Source organism: Notechis scutatus, chromosome 2 (genome assembly GCF_049901735.1).
Source record: "Notechis scutatus isolate UNSWTSFEM ecotype Mainland chromosome 2, rNotScu1.2, whole genome shotgun sequence".
NCBI lineage: Eukaryota > Metazoa > Chordata > Lepidosauria > Squamata > Elapidae > Notechis > Notechis scutatus.
In genome coordinates, this window is record NC_142010.1 from 166,416,569 (window position 1) to 166,438,125 (window position 21,557).

Sequence of the window (21,557 nt, forward strand, 5' to 3'; positions counted from 1 at the left end):
TCATACATTTAGAATAAGCTCTTTAGTTCAGGTCTTCCAGAGTTCCCCTGAGACTTTGACTGTCCTCCCTGTAGGAACCTTTCATTCCTAATAGTTGCCACCCAATTCTGGAGCAACACATAGAGCAGGGATTTTCAAACTCTTGTTTTCCATTGAATCCTTGGGTCCTGCAAGAAGTTGATGCTGTTCCCTAAGACAGGGGTCTCCAACCTTGGCAACTTTAAGACTTGTGGACTTCAATTGCCAGAGTTCCTCAGCGAGCAAAGCTGGCTGAGGAACTCTGGGAGTTGAAGTCCACAAGTCTTAAAGTTGCCAAGGTTGGAGACCCCTGCCCTGAGAGACTAAATGCAAAGAGAGAGAAAAATTACTTGAATATCGCAAATTTTCTATACTACTAAGACTTTCCTTCTAGATTGGGTTGAGTTTATATTTTGTGTGTGTGTGTGTGTGAGAGAGAGAGAGAGAGAGACAAAGATACAGAGGACTTAGAGATATACGTATAAAGACCCTCTAAAACTTCAGCTGCCAACCTCAAAATATGACATGAACTACAAGAGTCATGTTGGCTCCAACATTGCCTAGATGAACAAGTCCAAGTCAGATGTTGAGGAACCTGGACAATATGATAAGTGGGTTACTGGAGCAAACCATACTTTGATGAGAGTAGAGAACCTGGAACTGATGGAATGCTACCTGCTACCATGTGTCTCTGAAAATAAGACCCAGTCTTATTTTCAACCCCAAAATAAGCACCAAGTCTTATTTTCCATGGAAGTCTTACCCACTTACCTCAGGACCACTACAGCCATGTCTCTCACATCCTGACACCTGTCATGCCACTAATCGTTGTGCTGGTACCACCACCTGCTGCAGCAGGCTATGCAGTACATTGTGCCATTACGCAAACAGTGGCACTAGCTCAACGAGCCTCATGTTCTGTCATGAGTGGTGGCACTGGCACAATGTGTCACATGGTGTCGCTGCGAGTGGCTGCAAGCAGCTGCAGAAGATGGGCAGCGACGCGATGTGTCGGGGTGTGGGAGGCCTGGGTGCAGCAGTCCTAGGATAAGCGGGTGCAGGGCATGTAGAGCAGCTCCACTCCGACCCCTGCCCTAGCTTGATTTTTATACCTGCACCTCGCCCCAGCTCACAAGCGGATGTGAAAATCGGGCTAGGGCTTGTTTTTGGGATATGTCATATTTTCAGGGAAACATGATAGTACAACAGCAGACCTAATGAGAAGGATATATGAACTGTATGAAGGAACTATGGATAGACAGAAAACCATACTGAGAAACACTTATCCTGTGTTTCAAACATAGTGAAGAGGAAGCTGCTATTACAACTTGAGATAGGCCAGCTCTACATTACATCCCAGACTCAAAAAATAACTGGCTTTGCAGCCAAACCCTGAAGTTGGAATGTCACTACCACCCTTTCCACTGAGTAAGGGATTGAGGAAGAGACACACCATCCATTCATGTTAGAAGGTGTGTGTGTATATGTGTGTGTGTGTGTGTGTGTGTGTGTATATATATACACACACACACACACATACTGTATATGTAATATATAACTATATACTTCTGACATAGATACATAGACACTATCTATGCGTACATACACATGTAAAACACACTTCTATAGATCACCAGATCTTTGACCAAAGTCATCTTATCCAGCTTCCCTAAAAGCCTTGAGCTCTGCACATTCTACTGTTCTGCTTGACAAATAAATGCTGCAATTCACAGAGGAGACTTCTGAAGTGGTCAACGATGAACAAAACTGCTGACTTGATGTATATCTCTTTGCCCTATTTTTGCTGCAACAGGTAAGAGCATTTGCAAGACAACAAAGCTCCTTGTTTCTGAAGAAAGAGACTCCAAAATCCAAGAGTAGACATTTTTAAAATCCTTTTTTATTTTAAAATGTGTTCCATTCCCTTTTCCATATAATATTTCCTTTACTTGCTTGAATATTATTGACAATTTTACAAAGCGACACAAGCTGCAGGTTTTTTTTTTCTTTGCATCAAACAAGAATCTCAAACAACAACATTGAAAAAATATACAATATTATATATATATAGTATTTTGGGAATTCTGATGTACCCCTTGTGTTGTCCTTCCCTGCTTATTTCTCATTTCTCTCTGCTTTGCTTAACATAGCATGCCAATTAACTTTATCCTGCTCAAGTGTGGTGGCAATCCGAAACTGGGAATTGAGTCAGGGGGCCCTGCCCCACCAGTCCAAGCAAAAAGCTTGCAAGTCGAGAAGAACTAGGAATCTTGGAAGAGAGAAGGGATTTTCTTCTGAGCCCTGCCGGTTGATTCTTTTTAACGAGGATTAAAATGGATATGCTTTGGGCCCGAGGAAGCACTAACCTCAAGAGGCAGAGCAGAACCAGAGCAAAATTAGTGGCCAATAACATAGGGTAAAATATACAATAATGCTCTCGCAGAGCTCCCAATTGTTTCAATGAGCTTTGGCTACGGAACTTCCTTGAAAATTGATCCCAATGGTAATTTAGAGGGAGAAGATGCCAATTACGTCTTTTGCCTCATGCACGAAAACTCCTCGCCAGCCCACTGTGCAAACAATGGAGAAAACAGGAGGAAGGGGAGGGGGTAAAATGTAAACAGAGAAAATGTGTAGAAACAGGCCATATCCCCAATTATTAAATGTAAGCACGACCTTTTGGTGGTGGTCCACTTTTACCCCTTCCATTACATCCCTCTAGTAGCGACAAGAGGCATCGTGCTTTCCCACAATGCGCCGCTCATCGATGGCATTGCTGGCTAGACTGTCTGGTGATTCAGAATCGCTGCTGTCTTCCTCTTCAGCGGCTTCCCTGGCTTTGGATTCATTGGCCTCTGCTACTCTCTCCTGGCAATTCTGGTATGACTGCGGGAAGAGAAAGGATGCAGGGTCTGATCCAAGTTAAAACAGGGCCCTCTTCCCACCCGTCCATCCCTTCCTTCACTCACCTCCATGGGATTGACGATAATGGTGAGAGCAGAGTCATCCCAGAACATCTCGTTCTCCTTGACCCTGGCACTCCCTTGGCTTCCTGCAGGCTCCCCAGTGCCCTCCCGTTCACTCCCTCGCCTGTGCAAGGAATGGATGCGGAGCACCCCTAGGATTACCATCAGTGCCAGGAAGCCCACGCACACCACAATGATTATAGTGGCAGCACTGGGAACCACTGCAGAATAGAGAAGAGAAGAGAAAGCCCAAATCGGTTGGGGAAATAATGTTTGGTGGGCACTTTTGAGGGGGGTGGATCATATAAAAGGCATAAACAACTTTTATATAAACAACAAATCGATGGTTGGTACAAAGTCTTGATCACTATATTACAGTCACTTGGAAAGCAAGGGTAAGTGGAAAATACTACTAACAAAAATTGAAAGAGCAGTAGAACTGTTTAAAACCTGTCAAGATGGTACAGTTGCCCGTGCAGGTGTGGAAAAGCAGTTGCCTGTAAAAGGTAAAAGGTAAAGGAGTCCCTGCGGATTTTACTCTGCCAGTTGACTAGCGGGTGCTCTTCTCTATTTCAAGGGCCACTGAGCCAGCACTGAAGACATTTCTGTGGTCATGTAGCTAAAATGATGTCACGGAGCACTATTACCTTCTCACTGAAGTGATACCAGTGGTGGGGTTCAAATTTTTTTACTACCGGTTCTGTGGGTGTGCCTTGGTGGACGTGGCAGGGGAAGGATACTGTAAAATCTCTAGTCAGAGGTGGTATTTGCCGGTTCTCTGAACTACTCAAAATTTCTGCTACTAGTTCTCCAGAACTGGTCAGAACCTGCTGAATACCACCTCTGAGTGGTACCTATTTATCTACTCGCATTTGCATGCTTTTGAACTGCTAGGTGGGCAAGGGTGGGGGTGGGAGCTCACCCCTTCGCACAATTCAGGTCTCGAACCTGGGCTGCCTGCTTTCCAGCTGATGAGCCCAGCATCTTAACCACTGAGCATTTGCCCTGCTCTCTGTGCCTGTTAAGCAGCTGTGGAAAAAATAGCGAGCAAAGGGAGGGAATCCATTTTCCTTCTCTCCATTTTACTTAAAAGAGGAACCCAGAGGAACATTTGAGGCCAAACCACCCACACAGAATCCAGTTGCCTTCATTCTTCCAAACATTTATCTTCACCCAGGTTTACAAAAGCCAGGTTATGAAGAGACAGTGACAGGAAGTGCTACAGTAATTCTGTAATGGAGAAAATAAATGTAGCAAATAAAAGAATTTGGTTTAGTGGTTAAAGTGCCAGGCTACTAACCAGTGAGTTCTAGACCCACCTGAGTTATGAAGCCTGCTGGCTGAACTTCACGCTCCCTCTCAGCCTTAGGAAGGAAACAATGGCAGACCATTTCCAAAAACCCTTGCCAAGAAAACTGCTTTTTATTTTATAGGAAAAGCTTTAGTAGCCCAGGTGGCCACAAGCAAAAACAGACTCAATGGCATAAAAATAAAAGCTTTTTAGCTCCCTATCTTGGAAGTTTAGCTCCCTATCTTGGAAGTTAAATTTCTACATCTGCTTTTTATTTTATAGGAAAAGCTTTAGTAGCCCAGGCGGCCACAAGCAAAAACAGACTCAATGGCATAAAAATAAAAGCTTTTTAGCTCCCTATCTTGCAGACATGACCAGGGTCAATCTGAGTTCCTTTCTTTGCTAAATTCTATCAGACCCAAACTGATCCCCCTGCAAGCCCAAATAGCCAAAGAACATGAGCCGTGAGTCCAAGGGCAGCTCAAGTAAAGCGATTCCAATATCCCACCCATAATCAGTCTGATGACCTCAACACTCCCTCTCTCCATCCTGTGTCCCAACCCTTCTGCTTCTCCTGAAAGGGCAGTTTTGCCCAATAATAGAAATAATCCCAGGGACAGAGAAAAGAACCTTAAGTTTTCCTTAAATTAGGGTGGGTGGAGCTGGCATCGCGACGATACGGCATGCGATCTTGGAGATCTGAGATCGCAGCCGATATCTTTGCTCCTGGACGGTCCAAACAGATCTAAACCGTCCCGAAGAGATGGTGAATGTAAAGAGCGCATCCTGTCGATCCCAAGGATATCGCAAAGTCCCTGATAGATCCAGGAGAAGCTCTTTTTGCCAGCGGCAAACAGTCAGCCATTAAAGCTGCTGAAGTTGGGACAGCTCCAAAACGAAAGAGAATGGAAAGAGAGAGTGTGCCGATTTGGTGAGAACTTTTTCTTTAATTTAAGACTTGAAAGGACACCCTAAGGGGAAAAAAAATCTGTAAAAGTTTTGACAGAAGTGATTAAGCGGCGATTTTAAACAGGAATGTCAAAGTAATATTTTTTTTTTCTCATTGCTGGATTTTCTACACATGATCTTATATTTTGAAACTGGACTGGTTTTTTTTTCTTCTTTTTATATATTCTCCTTCTCTCCTTTTTGATTTTATAATATTCTAAGCCAGAGACTCCCTTTTAGTTATTTTTTAAATATCTGTTTCTTTTTTAATTAATTCTTATCATATTTTGCTTGGAAAAGGAGGGGAAAAGTGAAAGCTAAAGAAACTTTGTAACACTGCCAACTAGAGGCTTGGAAATATTCTATTTTCCTTTTGACCAGACAAAGCTGAGAAAGAACTGAGACTTCTTTTCAAGGACATTGCCTGCTTGATAAGATGGAGGGAAGAGCACGGGAGAGTATTATTACAGGTGCTCTTCTGGGTTTCTATCAACAGCTGCAGTCTGGTGTTGAAGCTTAGGAAAAGAAAAGGTGACAAGTCTTTGGAGAAGAGAGTTATAACAAGAGCCTTGGATAATTAAACAAACTGCAGTGTGCTCTTTTTATTCTTTTTGAGCTGTGCTAGCCCTTCTCATCAGTTTACTTTTTTTTTTTTTTTTTTTTGCAATAGCTATTTGGATTTTTGGCTCTCTGGAATTTGTCTTTGTTTTTGTTTTTCTTGTCTTTGGAAGTTAAATTTCTACATCTGCTTTTTATTTTATAGGAAAAGCTTTAGTATTAATGCTTTCCTTCCTTTTCTTTTTAAGGGAGTAGCCTTTTTCTTCTCTTTCACTTTTTGGTATTTTTGTCTTTCCATCTACCTTCCATATTGGTTTTTTTTCTTTTTTCTTTGGTTTATTTTTATGCATACTTTTATATTTGAGACCTCTTAATTAGATTAAGGTGTTGAAGAGCCTGAAGAATTTTTCCTTTCTTTTTAGCCTTTTTCTTCACTTTTTCGCCTTTTTTAGGATTTTACAACTTTTTCTTTTTGTGTGTGTTTTCATGGTGTGTTTATGGTCTTTTCCATCATTTTGAATTTTTACTGTCATCTAACCAATCGATTGGATTAAGGTATACAAGAACCTGAAGAATTTTTTTCTTCTTTTTCTATTATTATTACTATTTGGCTTCTCTTTTCTTACTATTCTCCTACTTTTTCCTACTATTTTTATTTGGAACTGCAATTGGTTATTTTACAACTGGATTAAGGTCTAGAAGAACCTGAAGATCTTGAACTCCTCAAAATGAGTAGGAAATTAACAGCTCCTGGTTCTTCAACTTCCACTTCTTTCTCTTCACCATCTGGAGGCCAACGTTCAATACAGACAATATTAAGGCAAGAAAAACAACAAGAAAAAGTGACCCTGCAGATGATTATGCAAGGAATTCAAAATATTCAAACAAGATCAGAGAATATTGAAAAGAGAATAGAGAACATTGAACAAAGAACATTGAACAAAGAACAAAGAACAGGGAAAACTGATGAAAAAGTGGAGAACATCTAACAAATGATGATGAAGTATGATGAGAGACTCCAAAAAATTGAAGAAGAAGATAAACAAAGAGACAAGAAGATTGGAGACATTGATAACAGATTAACTGTGGTTGAACAAGATAAAAATGGTATGCTGAGATGGGAGATGGACAGATCAGAATTTTATCTTAGATTCCAAAACATAGAGGAAGAAAAAGGACAAAATCTAGCTGAGACAATGATAGAAATATTGGCAGGAAGCTTTGGAAATAAGTGAAGAGAAGATGATGGATGGAATAGATGAGGTTTAACGAGTCTTTACAAGATATGCGATGAGAAATAGCTTACCAAGAGAAGTTCACATCAGATTTACAAAGAAAGCCATTAAAACGCAAATATTGCAAGTAGCAAGAGAGAAAACATTGAAATACAAAGATAAGGAGATTGTGATCTTGAAACAAGTACCTAGAAGAGTGAGAGAGATGAGAAGAGAATACTGATTCTTGACCAAATTGTTACTTAAAAAAGAGGTGAATTATAGATGGCTGATTCCAGAAGGTTTAATGTTTACATGGCAAGAAGAGAGATATAGAATTGACTCAATTGAGAAAGCTGAATCATTTTACACAGAATTTTTCAGAGGGGAGGAAGAGGCAGAAAAAGAAATTTCACTAATTGAATTTCAAGAGGATTCCCAAATGACGACTGAAAAAGAAGAAGGTGCAGTAGGTGGAAAGGAGGAAGCCAAAGAACAACGTGAACCAAGATCCACGAGAGCTTTCAAACCTAATTACAAAATATAACCATGGAAGAGAAAAAATTGATTACAATTAATATAAATGGACTTAACTCAGCCGTTAAAAGAAGGAAGATCTTTCATAAATTAGAGAAATTAAAATTTGATATAATCTGCCTACAAGAAGTACATATTAAAAAACAATATGAACAATTATTGATACAGCCAAAATTAGGGAAAATATTCACTTCCTTGACACAATGTAAGAAAAGAGGAGTGGTTTTATATATTAAAGAGACCATCTCAGCGAAATTGATTTATACTGATGACGACAGAAGAATATTAATGGTGGAAATAATGGACAATAATACGAAAACACTCCTGATTGCAATCTATGCCCCGAATGACAAACAAGAAGAATTCTATAAAAAATTACATATGAAAATAATTGAACTGGACTATGTTAATATAGTTATGATGGGAGATTTTAATGGAATTGTAGACAATAAACTGGATTACAAAGCACAGAAAACAATAAAGCAAAATAGAAAGACTCTCCCTAAATCTTTTTTTAAAATGGTAGATGAAATAAACTTAAAAGATACATGGAGAGAAAGAAATGCTAAAACTAAACAATACACCTTCTACTCAAATAGACACTTATCATGGTCCAGAATAGATATGATATGGATGTTAACAGAATTGTTAACTAATATTCAAGAAATAAATATTGAAACAAGTACTTGGGCAGATCACAATCCGATGACAATTAAATGGAAAGGACAAAGAAGATCTAGATGGACGTTAAATAATACTATTTTAAAGGGAAAAGACTTCACACAGTGGATGGAGATAGAATTGGCCTTTTTCTTTGGAGAAAACAAAAAAGAAGATACATCAATCCAGAATGTATGGGATACAATGAAGGCATATGCCAGAGGCTTGATAATAGACTAAACAAGGAAAAGAAATACCATGAAAAGATTAGCCTCTAAGGCATTAGAAGATGAGTATAAAGGACTTGAAAAAGAGCTACAGAAAATGCCACAGAGAAAGGACATTAAGTTAAAAATGGATATAACCAAACATAAAATGGGTCTAATAGAAAAAGAAGAATTAGCACAAAAAATTAGACGTGCCAAACAGAACTATTTTGAAGACGCAAATAAACCAGGTAGATGGTTAGCATATAAATTGAGAAAGGAGAAAGAATCGAGGAAAATATTGCAATTAATAGATGACCAAGGCCAAGTTTGCTATGGTAGTAAAGAGAAGAAGGAAATTATTCGAGATTTTTATGGGAAACTATACACACAAGAGAATATTGATGAGGAAAGAGTTAAACAGTATTTACAGAATGCTAATTTACCCCAGATACCTAAAGAGATTAAAACAGTGTTAGAAAGCAATATAACGATGATGGAGTTAACTGAAGCACTTAAGAAACAAAATAATGGAAAGGCACCAGGCCCAGATGGACTTCCGGCAGAATTTTACAAAACATTACACGAATCATTGAATTTCCCATTGCTAGAAGTTATGAATGAAGTTATGTTAAAGAAGAGGATACCTAAATCATGGTCAGAAGCTTATACCACACTTGTTCCAAAAGAGGACACCGATCCATTACAAATCAAGAACTATAGACCTATCTCCCTACTAAACGCAGATTATAAAATCTTTTCTTCAATATTGGCAGAAAGACTTAAAAAATATTTAAATAATTTTATCCATCCTGACCAAAATGGATTTCTGCCAAAGAGACAAATCAAAGACAATATGAGAGTAATCTTGGACACTTTGGAATACTACGAGACACATCCCGAAAAACTAATGGCTTTGATATTTCTAGATGCACAGAAGGCATTTGATAATGTGAATTGGCGATTCATGTTATTACTGCTGGAACAGATGGGCTTTGCTAGAAAATTTATTCAAGCAATAGAAGCTATATATCATAAGCAGATGGCAAGGTAATGATAGAGGGAGAACTGACAGAATCTATCGATATAAGAAAAGGAACAAGACTATCACCTTTGTTGTTTATGTTAAGTTTGGAAGTGCTAAACAGAAATATTAGAGATGAAAAGAATATAAAAGGGATGAAAATTAAAAAGGAAGAATTTAAGTTGCAAGCATTTGCAGATGATCTGGTTTTTATTTTAGAAGACCCACTAGAAACAGCATCAAAATTGATAGAAAAGATAGGGACATATGGAAAGGTGGCTGGTTTGAAAATAAATAAAGATAAGACAAAGATCTTGACAAAGAATATGCTATCAAGACAAAAGGAAGAATTGGCAGACCTATTGAAAATTCAGGTCACGAATAAGATCAAGTACTTGGCGATACACTTGACAGCAAGATGCAGTACACTAAAAGAGAATAATTATATCAAACTTAAACAGCAGATAGCGCTAGATTTGGCAAAATGGGAAAATTTACAACTGTCATTAATAGGAAGAATATCAACAATCAAGATGAATATATTACCCAGAATTTTATATTTGTTTCAAACAATTCCAATTAGGCTTGGAAAAGACTACTTTGAAGATTTAAATAAAATTGTGTTGAAATATATATGGCAAGGTAAGAAAGCGAGAATAAAGTTAAAACTTTTGCAAGATGCTAGAATAAGAGGAGGATTTGGTTTGCCTAATTGGGAGTTGTATTACCAAGCTACAAATTTGATGTGGGTTAAGGAATGGATAACATTAAGAAATACTAGATTGTTGACACTAGAAGGACATGATCTGTTGTTGGGGTGGCATGCTTTTTTATGGTATAAAGGAACTAAAACACAGTGGTACTTTAGAAGACATTATATACGGGAGTCTCTGTGGTTCAATTGGGAGAAGATTAAAAGACAATGTTATTTGAAAATTCCAGTCTGGCTATCGACTATTGAAGCATTTTCTTATCCTATAATATACAAAAAGGAACAAACAGTTAGATATGGTGAAATATTGAATGAAAAGGGTGAACTTAAATCTATACAAAAACTAGAGGAACAAGGTATAAAGATGAATTGGTTTTCATATGCGCAAATACATTCAAGGTATGATAAAGATTCTAAAAGAGAAGGTTTCTATGAAAAACTGACTGACTTAGATAAGATTTTGACAGGTACTGATGAAAAGGTGATTAAAAAATTGTATGGCTATTTATTAGAAATTAAACTAGAAGAAGAACAAGTTAAAGAAACTATGATTGCTTGGGGGAAGAATTTTGGATATGGGATTGATCTAAAGAAATGGCAAAAATTGTGGTCTCAAAATTATAAAATGACAATGTCAACAGCATATAAAGAAAATTTGTATAAGATGTTTTACAGGTGGCACTTTCCCCCGACAAGAATAGCAAGAATGTTCAAGAATAAATCCGAAAAATGTTGGAAATGTCATCAGATACCTGGCTCATATTATCATACGTGGTGGACTTGTGCGGATGCTAAAAAATGCTGGACTAAAATCCACACGTGGTTGGAAAAAATGACAAAAAAGCATATAGATTTGAAACCAGAAATATTTTTATTGGGAATTTTACCTGAAATATATAGTAAAGACTTGAAATACCTGATTGTAAATGTATTAACAGCGGCTAAGACTGTATTTGCTAAAAACTGGAAAAATGAGAAAATACCATCACAGGAGGAAATCATTAAGAAAATATTGGAATGTGCTGAGATGAGTAGATTGACATTTGAAATTAGAGAACAAGATGATAAACAATTTTATAAAATTTGGGATCTATTCTACAAATGGTTAGACAATAAAATATAGTAATGAAATAGGTAGACTTTTAGAATATAATAAATATATAAAGATGTATTCTTTTCTTATTATATCTACAAAATGATTCTAGGATAGATCTGGGATGATAATACGAATTGTCATAAAACAAATTAAGTTAAATATGATCATTTTGGAAAACATGAATGAATAAAAGTATAGTCAAATGATTAATAATGATATTAATGTATTTAATATATTGATTGAAAATACGAGATTATATACAATGTAATTATAATTGAAGACTATGAAATGGAAGCACAAAACAATTTGTAAACCAACCGGCACACTTTATGTACATATATGGAAGATGATTTGATGTTTTTATGTTTTGTTTGTTTATGTTTGTTTTAAAAACCAATATTTTTTTTAAAGTTTTCCTTAAATTGCCCAGCAAATTGGATATTCCTTCCCTTTCTATAAAAATCTTCACTTTCTTGTTGTTTGGTGTGTGTGGGGGGTGTCCCTCTTTCTTGTAAGGAACGACCTATCAATGCAATAAACATGGTTCTTTCTCCTGGGCATTGGGTTCTATACTTCTCATGACAGTTCAGCCTCAAGGTTATGAAGTTATTAAACTACTAAATAAGAATTGCAAAAAAGATAATTTTGATAATCATTTAAGTGACTATCATGCTATTAAAACAACAAATGCTTTATGGCAAAAGCTCTCCAATCCCCAGGATCCAAAGATGAATCACAGAAATGCAGTTTTGCTCAAATACATTCTGAATGCAATAATTGAAATCTGGGCAAGTGGTCTTATTTTACCTCTACATTGGGCTTAATTTATTCCTTGATGAATGTAAGACTCTCTTGAAGGATTATTTCTCGATTTACAAACCTCCTAAGTAGTGGTGGTATTCAGCTGGTTCGCACCGCATCAGGTGAACCGGTAGTAAGGATTTGGTGTGGGTCACCGAACCGGTAGTAAGTTCTGGCTGTCCATGCCCCCGACCCGGTCACGCAGTCACCACTGGCTCGCTTGCCCCGCCCGATGCTCACTCAGTCCGCCCACCTGATGCTCACCCTTTAAGGTATTTTTTTCTTTTTTTCCCCTCCCGACAATCAGCTGTTCATACGATCAACTGTGCCGGGATTCCTCTTGCTGAGGCCCAGGAAAGCAAAAAATGGAGGGGCTCAGCCCCCCCTCCATTTTTTTTGCCTTCCTGGCCCCAGAGGAGCCTTCTGGGAGCAAAAACACCCCCCCTGAGGCTCCTCTGAGGCCCAGAAGGCCCAAAAACAGGTGGCGGGGGTGGCTGCACCACAGAACTGGTAGTAAAACATTTTGAATCCCACCACGGCTCCTAAGGTTCCCTGTCCTTTACTATAATTGCTCTGAATAAAATTATATGGAGGAGTCCATTTCAGATCTGCTGTGTCTCCTCTGTTCGGGCCCTAAAATTGTATCTGCTAACCTGCTTTCTCTTGTTACCATTTCATAGTCTGTATTTTGTATATTAACTGGTACATACTGGAATTACGGTGGACATTAGCCAGACTGTGCCCAGAAAGCTCTGGAGGAAGATGGTGGCCTCGATGTGTGAACTGCTGGCCACTCATAATGTGGTTGGGATGAGCGCCTCGATTCATATTGTGGAGGACATTCACCTGTAGAGGGAAATTAACTATGTTCAAATTACTTTATATTCCAACTGGTTCTGCTTCAGTTAATTCATGAGAGACTTTTGAGTGTCACATACTCACTTGTGAAACTTACCTCAACAGTAAACTCATTGCTGGAGTAACGCCCATTCATCTCAGTGCAAGAAAGACGAAACTTTCTTTCATAAAGGGCTGCACCATGGCGGATACAATAGGAGATCTGGTGAAGGATTTCCTCATACACAGCGATGCTCTCCACCCCTACATGTGGGAAAAGACCATCAAGAAAAAAGATGGCAAGTAGACCAGGTTCAGATTTGGCTATTTTTCTGCTCTGTGTTTCGTGAGATGTTATTATATGTTACTGTATATTAAATTTATAAACTGCCTAGGAATGTGATATAATATCATATGATGGGATTGGAAAGGAAGGGGAGGGAAGGGATGGATGAGATGGGATGGGGAGGTGAGATGAGAGGAGGGAAAGAGATTAGAAGGGAAACTAAACTTAATTTACAAATGAAGAAAATGCCTGGTGTGAAATACTGTAAAAGTCATAATGGAAAAAACAGGAAAATAATGCCTATTTAACTTTGCCACTGCTTTTCCATTCCCCGCTCTGCTCATATTTCCCAGGGCAGAAAAATCTAGACTGTTTACCTCACTCACATGCAGCAGGAAATGATCTATGCAGCCAATTTACAACTATTATTTACCCCATCACTTAACTTTCTCACAAGTTGCACATGAGGCCACCCAAACTCATCCTTCTGATGCTCCCCCCACCCTCAGTGCTCCATTTGTCTCCAAGACCAATTTTATTACTGTTTTAAGTTAATTGTGACTTTTAGGTACTATATATGGGGAGTGGGGGGGGGGAGGCAATTTAATATTCTGGAAGCAACTGAAAAACTTCCAATCAGGAAACTGAAATGAATCCAGAAGAGAGAAAAAGCCCTGCAGGCATGGATGCCAGCTCAGAAATCAGTCTAATAGACAAGCCAATAAGCAAAGCAACTGTATTTAGCCCCCTGGAGAAACACAAAGACAGAGAAAGAGAAACTGCATTGATAATAACGAGGGTTTTTGATGTGTCAAAATTGAGGATCAGATGATTTTGCCTGCAGTACTTCAATGTTGCTGCAATAGCTCTCTTCAGTCCAATTGGAGTTGGACTGAGGTAACATAAACAGCATCGGCATAAAGAAGTATTGGGATTTTGTGTTGTGCTAAATTGGGAGGATGACAGTCTGGGTTATGTGAAAGATCAGTCAAGGAATTAATGTAGACATTGAAAAGGGAAGGGGCCAGTGGTGGGATTCAGCCAGTTCGCACCACTTTGGGAGAACAGGTTGTTAACTTTCTGAGCAGTTTGGTAAACTGGTTGTTGGAAGAACTCATAAGGGCAGAGAACTGATTGTTAAATTATTTTAATCCCACCACTGGAAGGAGCCAAAATACATCCCTAATTATTTCTTTTTTTAAAAAAACTTACTGAACCAGATAAAGTCCCTGGGGTATACACCTCACTTTTAAGGACGAGTTGGGATATCATTTTTGTATGAGGTAGAGGAGGCATCTAATGGTACTTTTTAATTTTTCCCAGAAAGTATTTCTGGATATTGGATCAAAGTCTTGTTTAAAGTTGAAAAGGGAAGATTTTTTGTTAGATGTTTATTTTTGTACAAAGGGATAAAGCATCAAAATAGGATCAATTGTTCATCTCCCTTCCCTGAATCCAGCCCGCCTTTAATTGTGCCCTCTGAGATTATCCAGTCTTGAGATTTATAGTTTAGGTGCTCAGCATATAACTTGCTAACAACACTCAATAGACTTATGGATCTTTACTTATACGGATCATTTTTATTGCCCTTTTTATAGATCGGTACAATAATTGCCATTCCCCAGTCTCTTGGCATATAACCAGTCTGGTCTATAAATGTGAAGGGAAATGCTCATGGGGTGTCCACCAGCTATGATTCTTTTTAATTATTCCTGGTAGAACATAATCAGCAGCAGGAGAGCATTAATAATAAACTTTTCACAAATTGCTCCACAGAATGCCTAGTATGCTTTGCAAAACATAAGGCACTTAGGAAGAAATCTGAATGTCTCAAGGAGAAGGATAAGAAATGAACACTTCCCTCATACTTTTATCCTGGTAGTCCTTTGTTAGTAGAGCTTTGAGAACATTGAAGCCTCTAACATTGGAGTACTCTGACTGTACCCCCTATCTGACATTCTCTGTCATGTGAATTATACATACAGTGCCAAAGTTCCTCTCTCTACCATTGCCATACGGAACATTAAGATAAAAACTATTAATATAAAACAAAGGGTAGTTATGGTGCAGTGGTGGGATTCAATTTTTTTTTACTACCAGTTCTGTGGGTGTGGCTTAGTGGGCATGGCAGGGGAAGCATACTGCAAAATCTCTATTCTCACCCCACTCCAGGGGAAGTATACTGTAAAATCCCCATTCTCTCCCTACCCCACTAATCTGCTTTCCAGCTCCATTCTCCTGTGCAAGGCAACAAAAGAAGACCCAGCCGATCAGCTGGGACTCAGGAGGCAGAGAATAGATGGGGGCATAGCCAGTCAGAGGTGGTATTCCTAACTACTCAAAATTTCCTCTACCGGTTCTCCAGAACTGGTCAGAACATGCTTAATACCACCTCTGTTGTGGTGGCATTTGGAATATAATGGATTTGGTTACCTCTTTCCCATTGCCTACCACCCTAAAATAGAATTTCTCTTAATGCTTTGTTTCCAAACCATTATTGTATTGGAGCTAAGCTAAGGAGAAAATAAGATGAGAGAGAGAGAGAGAGAGAGAGAGAGAGAGAGAGAGAGAGAGAGAGAGGCTTTTTACACATACCCCATCAATATGAAATATGATATGTGACATGATACAATATATTATCTAATATCGCTTTGTCTAGATCAGTGTTTCTGAATCTTGACAACTTTAAGATGTGTGGATTTCAATTCCCAGAATTTCCAGTCTGCATGTTCTTGAGCGGCATGCTGGCTGGGGAATTCTGGAGGTTGAAGGCCAAACATCTTAAACATGCCAAAACTGAGAAACACTGGTCTAGAGAGGACTGGGACAGACAGGACTTTAAAACAAGGATATACGCTACCATTGTTGCTTGACCACGTCTGACCATGTATATGCAACAGTTGCTAGTTGACAAAACAAGAGTTTCAGTGTCTTTAGAGACTTATTGAGCATTTCAGGCTGACGACACAAAGGAGGTGAATAATGCCAGAAGAAAAAGGACTGTTCAGGTGATGCATACCTGTGACAGTGAGGTAGGCTGAAGTATTCATGAGCTCCAGACCTCGTTGCTGGAGGGAGGCTCCGTCCAAGAGCAGATATTCGCGTTCAGGATCCAGTTCTTCTCCAATCAGGGAGATCTCACAACCATCGAGGTTGTGAACAATCTCATCTGACATTCGTGTATCTGCCACTGCCAGGAAGAAAAATTATGAGGAAAAAATAATAAAAATATGTAATTGTCATATGGAGGTTAACAAAAAAATCATTAACTTTATAAAAAGCTGGGATGTGTGTACAATTTGCACTGGAAGCCCAGGCAAATCATATTTTGGGCAAGATAAAATATTTTAAGTATCAAAATAATGGCTCTAATGAGAACACAATCAATTTTTAATTTCAAGATAATAATTAGCTGCTTTCCTGCAGGTTTACAAGCAGAACAATCAAAATATGCCACTTCTGAACTTAACCAAAGTAATAGAATTAACTAAACCACTGCAGGCAAACAATGGCTGGTTTTATGGAAGCCATTGTTTCAAAATTTTAATTTTCTCTTTACATGGTCATCATCATATTGTAAGCATCACTGTCGTAACAATTGTAAAATGCACTATATAAACAGTAAGCATTCTTACATGCTTTGGGAATTCTGGCTATTAACGTATCAATATATCATTTTAAGAGTTTTAAAGTAAAACATGCTTCTTTGTTTTAACATGACGGGATCACTCAAAAGATTTCCTATTGTTGCCGTGTTCTCTTTGCCACTCCCCCTATCTCCACCTCTCTTTTTCTTAATTTAAGCACGTATTAATTTCACATCTTGCATAATGTTGCCTTGTGGCTCTCTCCTCACTTTCCTTCTGCTATTGGTAAAATTAATAATAAGTTCATTGTGCTTTATAGCCTTTTGCTATTTTCTGTTTCCATCCTTCTTTTTCCTCTGAGAGGAAATGAAAGTAGGTTTAGTTTATATATTTCATTAAACTACTGTTTGGTTAACTATGGTTTATTAGACAAACCACTATTACACTAAATTAATCACGAGCAATCCAAAAACATCATCCCCAAGCTATATCTTGTGGTTCTGAAAACCTCCCTGACATACCATTGACATTTAGAAGCCTAATTTTCAACTGCATAGCGTTAAGCCCTTTTAAAATGAATTAGCCCTCAAATAGCTATGCTAAGTTTCTGGTAGGTTTGTTTTAAGTAAAACATCATCCAAAGCAAAAACATTTCTTCCAATTCGTTCCATAGCATTAGTGCTACTTATTACCACTGCTACATTCCTAGGCCCCTCCAAAGCCAAAACAGTTTGGGGTCTTTCAGAAAAATCGTTTTCTCTTCCAATGCCTGGCTCTTCCTTGCCCTGCCGTGTCCCACAGCACCTGTGTCAGAAGACGCGTCCCTCAACTGACCTGTGCCATGCCAGCTCTCATCTTTCTTGGCCTCCACCTGGTGCGAAATGGAGCAAGAAATCTGGAGGTCAGGGAAAAGGAGGACTCCCTCCGCGTCTTCAAAGTCAGATGAAGGCCGGGCAAAGTGGGAACTGCCACGCAGTGAGATCTGTGGAGCATCTGGTTGAAGCACAACCACGTAGCCTTCCACGTCTGGTATAGAGACACACGACTCTTCACTAAAGCACCTAAGAGGATAACAAAAAAAATACATGAGGTCTTCCTTGCCTCTTTCTCTGCCAAGGGGAATGCGATCTGAATTGGGTGTATAGCTGTTTATTTTAAAAGGAAGTCTATAGTGTATCCCAGCCTTGGCATACTCTTTGGCAGCTGATAGAACTTAACATTGACAAAAATTAAATTAAAAAAAAATCATTTTAAAAGATAAAACTAGAGAGAGAGAGAGCAGCCTAAGGGAAGCTACCACAAATAGGTAGATCACACAGTTTGGCCTGCTAAAGCTTCTGGTTTATTTAACTAAATATTTGCTTTTCTCCTGCTTTTTAAACAATTTTTATATACAGATGGCTAAGCAGATCAGGATTTCTGGAATGCAAAATGAAGTGATTATACATAAATAGGCATTTATATCTACTTTGGTCTGGGCTAATCGTTCTGAGCTGGTGCTTTTCCCTGACAGTTTAGCAACAGAATCTTGGCTCTCTGGCCAATGACTGAGAATACAATGTCCTGTTCAGTCCCAGGGCAATTGCCATTAGTTCCTGCGTATTCTTTCTGGTAGACAAAAAGAATCACACAATTGCGTTTGTGATACCATCGCATATTCTTCTCCAGTAGAAAGATAGTTCTGCTTTCCTGTTTAGATTATTTGCCTAAGAACTAGAGCTATCAGCCAGAGGGGAAGGAGAATATTTTTTGGGGTCTGTCTTATCCTCTGCTTGTTCAGTGTAAATTCAACACATTCACCTGAAAGCCTTTTTGCATTCCTAATCAAGAGAACCAGTTTGAAACCAGGAAGCCATTTGGGTGACTTTGGGCCAGTCAGTCACTCAGAGTTCAACCTATGTGCATAAGTGCACCATCGTGCCTACCGTCCCTGTCCTATTGTCCCCATTTATTCGTACCTATTTCCTGCATTCTTACTCATGTTTATACTTATACCTATTATCTTGTAAGTGATTGACAAATCAAATCAAACCCAATCAAATAAATAAATAAATAAAATAAAAAACAAAGACAGGATAAAAATCAAACAATAAATAAATGCAAATAAAATAATCAGGGGCAAATACAATGTAGTGAGTAAAATACAAATAAGGAAACACACATAAACACAGTCTTGATTTCATTCTCATTTGTACCATAAACTCAACAGCTAAATTTAGATTGTTGGCTGTCATCTTTTAGCTCCAAGTGGCTGTTCAAAACAACAGTTTTAGGGTTAGGATCTAGGCCAGAGAAAGACCCCCTACTTTTTAACTTATTTTCCTAATTCAAATCTTACCAACCCTCAAGAAAATAAGACACAGAGACAGAGGGTTCAGTCCCATCATCTGATCCCCCACTGAGTCCTCCAGAGGCTTTGGACTGAAAACAAATTGATTCCCAGTATCTCATTATCCTGGCATAACACTAACAGCTACCTAAAGTAGGGGGAATACAGAGCTCACATTTTTCACAGGCTAAGAACAAATGATCGGTCTAAGAACAAATGATCAGTTGTGAAAGACTGTGAACCTCACATGGTTTCTCCTGCTACTACATAATTTTTTCACCTTCCATAAAGAAATCATTATCAAAAGGTTTGTTTTCCTTTTGCCTCCATCTTTTCCCCCTACATCCCCATTTTCCTCAAAGTCCCAGCTGCCTCTTTAAAGCACATGCACTTTGAAAGCAAAGAAGTAAACTGACAATTGGGGTGACAGAACAGCACCGGCTCTGAAATATAAACAAGAGTTACAGCTGCCGGGAGGCTGTTGCACAGCTTCAGTGGTCCTACTTACTTGACAGCGGTGGTCAGTTTGAGAGGCCGGACTCCAGGAGTAGCAAAGCGCAGAGAATTCATATAGGCCACATGCTGAATTGCCCGGTTGAAAGTTTCTACATCATCCCCCTCCAAAACAAGAAGGGACTGAGAAGGGTTGACATGCACCTGTGGGGAGAAAGAGGAAGGTGGATGTGAGGCAGCTTTGCTGGAAGTCTTAAGGGCTGTCGTCAAGAGACATGAGGAGACTCTCCGGTGGGCAGGAGCAGGCACGATCTGGGAAGCCAAGCCAAGGTGCTAACAGGGCAGGAAGGAAGATCATGCCACCAGAAGGCAGGGGAAGGTATACCTTCATCCCTTTGCCAAGGCTGTCAAAGTCGCTGTAGTCCAGCCCTTCACGACAGGCATAGAGACACTCTATCACCTCCCGGCTCTCAAGGCTGCCAGGGCGAATAGTGAAGCCAGCCAGATAACCATGGAAGAAGTGATGAATCGGCAGAGAGTCTCCTAAAGGAGGATACAGGAGGAGGGGTGGTGTGAGAGACAGGTGAAGAGACAGGAGAAAAGAGAAGAGAAAAGGAGGAAGCATGGGAAGAGCGAGAGTGAGAGGGAGGGACAGAGTCTTGGATATGCAGCCAGATGAGAAGCAGAGCAACTGCCCCATAGAAGATGGAGGGTGGCATACTGCGCAGAGCCAGTTTTCTTTTGGTGCTTTCGTTTCCCCAAAGCTATCCCACCTCTTAACACCAACCATAGCTCAGAATCGGTGAAAAATTTAACTGTGTTCTGTCTCAGCTTCAGTCCCTCTCACAAGTTGCAAAAACCACCATCCTATCCAGAAGCTGCTACACTGCTAGGTTATCATGGTGCCAAGACTTTCTTCCCGGATGTGAAGGGAAGGAAAAGATTGTGGGGAAGGGAAATCTCATGCATGAACAATGATGAGAGCCATGCTTGGTGGCACAAGGAATGTCATGTACCTTGTCCCAAATCAGTGGAGTTCTCATTCCCTTTTATTTTTTCCTTGTTTCTCTCCTCTGCGCAAGGAAAAACAAAATCAAAACATTGAATGAGAGTCATCCTGTGAGGATTGTCTGTGACCAAGGAAGGCTTAGATTATTACTAAATCAGAAGCTAACTAAACACTTGAGATCTGAGAAATGAGCTTGCTGCTTCTAAACCACTAAAATTATTCGGAGACACTACATGGTGGGAATATGTGAGGGGTTATTGGGGAGCGGCCACAAAATCTTTCCAGAGCTTTCTACTTCCAAACTAGGTTTCTGGAAAGCTGAAATGTTTTTTGGCTAAGAAAACACAACACTGATTTTTTCCATTCCCTGACAGCCAATTTGGTCCTAGATATGTCACTAAAATGACTAAAACAAACTTTCTGTCTAGAATTAACCCAAACTGTGATCGGCCAATTAGAATATTTTTATGGGCTTGGGCTTGAATAATACTTGCATGACTATTGAAACAATTTCATTACAATATATGCTAGAATAAAGCCTTCCTTGATTTTTTTTTTAAACCACTTGCAAACTTAACCAACATCACCCCTTTATCCACTCTATCTCCAGGAATATTTATATTGTTTTTGTAGTAAAACATCCAATAGACACATCTTCATGTAAAACTATGGATGTTAGGATTTTTCTTTTTGCAAAAGGTTCTGTTTACTTAATTCTTTCCAGGTTTTCCTTCTGACTGCTTTTTATTTCTGCCGTTACTTACCAGCCCAACATGCTCCAATCATGAGGGAAGATTCACGTCGAGGTGGGTGGATGAGACCATTGTCATGTATCAGAGCGGGGTCATAGGAAACACCATCTACATAAAGTGTAACAGTGGGGAACTCCAGGTTCAGAGCATAATGGTGCCACTCGTCATCACAGACCTGTGGCCAGAAAAAAGGGCACACTCCCGTGAGCCTGGTGCAAGCAAGAGAGAGAGGGGGTCATGGAGACAGCAAGGGAACTCATTAAGGCACAAGTG

General features: G+C 39.2%; 1 protein-coding gene across 2 annotated transcripts in view; it reads right to left on the reverse strand.

The window, feature by feature from the left end:
* Positions 1–1,898: 1,898 nt before the first annotated feature.
* Positions 1,899–21,557, reverse strand: part of CLSTN3 (calsyntenin 3) — a 42,201-nt gene continuing 22,542 nt past the window's right edge. The window contains exons 9-18 of one of the 2 annotated variants that reach the window (XM_087957306.1): positions 21,297–21,459; positions 20,540–20,596; positions 19,909–20,066; positions 19,579–19,727; positions 17,576–17,802; positions 16,174–16,344; positions 12,987–13,132; positions 12,742–12,877; positions 2,988–3,205; positions 1,899–2,904 (exon numbers count right to left, since the gene is read on the reverse strand). In XM_087957306.1, the coding sequence (XP_087813432.1) occupies positions 2,737–2,904; positions 2,988–3,205; positions 12,742–12,877; positions 12,987–13,132; positions 16,174–16,344; positions 17,576–17,802; positions 19,579–19,727; positions 19,909–20,066; positions 20,540–20,596; positions 21,297–21,459 (1,593 nt within the window). In that variant the 3' untranslated portion in view covers positions 1,899–2,736. The remainder of the gene's footprint in view (positions 2,905–2,987; positions 3,206–12,741; positions 12,878–12,986; positions 13,133–16,173; positions 16,345–17,575; positions 17,803–19,578; positions 19,728–19,908; positions 20,067–20,539; positions 20,597–21,296; positions 21,460–21,557) is intronic. The other variant, XM_087957305.1, reaches the window with a different exon arrangement.